Source organism: Mesitornis unicolor, unplaced genomic scaffold, assembly GCF_000695765.1.
Source record: "Mesitornis unicolor isolate BGI_N332 unplaced genomic scaffold, ASM69576v1 scaffold34196, whole genome shotgun sequence".
Taxonomy (NCBI): domain Eukaryota; kingdom Metazoa; phylum Chordata; class Aves; order Mesitornithiformes; family Mesitornithidae; genus Mesitornis; species Mesitornis unicolor.
In genome coordinates this window covers 1,746-3,826 of record NW_010189460.1, presented here as the reverse complement: position 1 = coordinate 3,826, position 2,081 = coordinate 1,746, and the positions used below count along the sequence as shown (strand labels likewise).

The window sequence follows — 2,081 nt, the reverse complement described above, 5'->3', positions numbered from 1 at the left end:
GGCAAGAGCAGCGTCCTGCACTACATCTGCAGCCAGACAGCCAGGGACCGCATTGCACCCACACATGGCTTCAATTCTGCCCAGCTCTACGTCGAGGGGCTGGAGATGGACCTGCTGGAGGGTAAGACTGGCCTGGCCTCCCTGCATCCCCTAGGGCTGGGTCTGCGTGGCACTGGGCTGGGGGGTGCAGAGCACCAGGCGATGGGAAGTCTGGTTCCCCAGGAGGTGGCAGCCCCACTCACCCCAACGCCGGTGCCTGATCCTGCCCCGTCTCCCGTAGTGGGCGGCAGCCAGAACCTGCGAGCGTACTGGCCTCACTACCTGAGCCAGGCCCACGTGCTGGTGTTCGTGGTGGACTCGGTGGACAGGTCACGCCTGCTGACAGCGCGCCAGGAGCTGCACGCACTGCTGGCTGCAGAGCCTCGGCTGCCCCTGGTTGTGCTGGCCAACAAGCAGGTGGGTGTCCATCCATCCATCTGTCACTACAGCTGCCCCCCGGGGCTGTTTCCAGCAAAACTGACCCTCCCCAGGGCCCAAAGGGGAAATCCTAATACCCCAAATCCACCAGATCTTGCAAAATCTTATTTCTCGGGGCCTATCTCCTCTTCATCAGGAGGTGCGGCTGTTACTACCAGTGCCCCAGCTTATTAGTTTCAGAGCACCAAGGCAGCAGCATGCACAGTTCCCAAGAGGAAATACATTCCCCAGGCAGGCGACCAAGTGTGTGCTTGGTGCTGCTTCCCACTATCTTGTGCCAAAGCAACTCCAGTGCAAGCGCGAGGCAGCCCTGCCTGTGCACGATCTCTGCCAGGACCGCACAGGCAGGACGGGGCCCCTGCCAGCCACCAGCGCAGCTTCTGGCGCTGCTCCCCTCCTGAGTGACTGCCTCTCTCCCTCGCAGGACAAGAGCGATGCCCTGAGCACGGCAGAGCTGCGGGAGGAGCTGGCCCTGCACGCGCTCAGCGGGCAGCGGGAGCTCTTCCTCCTGCCCACCAGCGCAACCTGGGCCAGCCTGAGCACTGCCACCAGCGTCCTCCACGTGAAGAGCCTGCTGGTCACCCTGCTGTCCCAGCCCTGAGTCTGCGTGGGGGGCACACAGCCCCCCACCCCTGGCACGGCTGCTCTTGAGGAATCATGGCATGAGGATGGAGGTGGCCGGGCTGGAGCTCTGGAGCTCAAACTTGCTGCTGGCCCTGGGATGTTTGCTGCACCCTATGAGGTTTGGGGTTGAGCCATGGCATGGCTGCCCTCAGGGAACATGAGCAGCAGGCTCTGCTCTCTGCCACAGGGAGAGGGCAGCTGCCTCCCCTAGTTCAGGGATGAAATCTCCCTTGGGATGGAGGCACAAGCACGGCTCTTACCTCCTGGTGAGTGGGAACGTGCAGCACAGGGCATGGCCCCACACCTTCACCACAGCCTTACAGGGTATGAACGGGGCTGAGCAAGTGAGGTGGCCCTCTCGCCCACCAGCGTGGACAAGTCATCCCAGGAGATGTTTCTTGTGGTTTAACCCCAGCAAGCAACAGAGCCCCACACAGCCACTCACTCCCTCCCTCTCCCCAGTGAGGTGGGGGAGAGAATGGGGAGTGCCAGCATGGCGCACACCAGTGAGAATAACCAGCTCAGGCTGTCCCTCACCAGAGCGGAGCACAGCTCTCAGTTGCCCCAGCTCTGTATTTTAAGCCTCCTCTAGGAGAGATGAAGGCAGGTATTGGACAGACCTGTGCTGCCCCTTCACCCAGGAAGGTTTGTTAGGAGCTGTGTTCAGCAGACCTTTGTCCTCCTGCCTGGTCTCCCTCCCTCTCAGCTGCCCCAGGGAGAAGGGGAAAGAGCCAGGCTCAGGGCCCACAGAAAGCCCTGGCTGCAGGCAGAAGGGCTGCTGGGTCAGACCACAGGGTGCTGGGTCCTGGAAAACCGATCCTGGAAGCTGGAGAGCACACTGGGGAAAGGGAGTACACGCTGGCCGGTCTCTGCTGTGAACCCTTTTGTACAGTTGCTCTTCCTTTTGTCAATAAAAGAGACTGATCACTGCGCTGCTCTCCAGCTTCTTGGCAGGGAGGGGGCCCCCAGCCTGCTCTTCC

At 61.7% G+C, this 2,081-nt stretch overlaps 1 protein-coding gene across 1 annotated transcript; it reads left to right on the top strand.

The window, feature by feature from the left end:
• Positions 1–6: 6 nt before the first annotated feature.
• Positions 7–1,078, top strand: LOC104541926 (ADP-ribosylation factor-like protein 10; the record flags this gene model as incomplete). Its single annotated transcript, XM_010186091.1, has 3 exons — positions 7–121; positions 281–456; positions 902–1,078. Coding segments are annotated over 3 exons (468 nt in total), but the record flags the coding sequence as incomplete, so codon positions are not given.
• Positions 1,079–2,081: the final 1,003 nt, after the last annotated feature.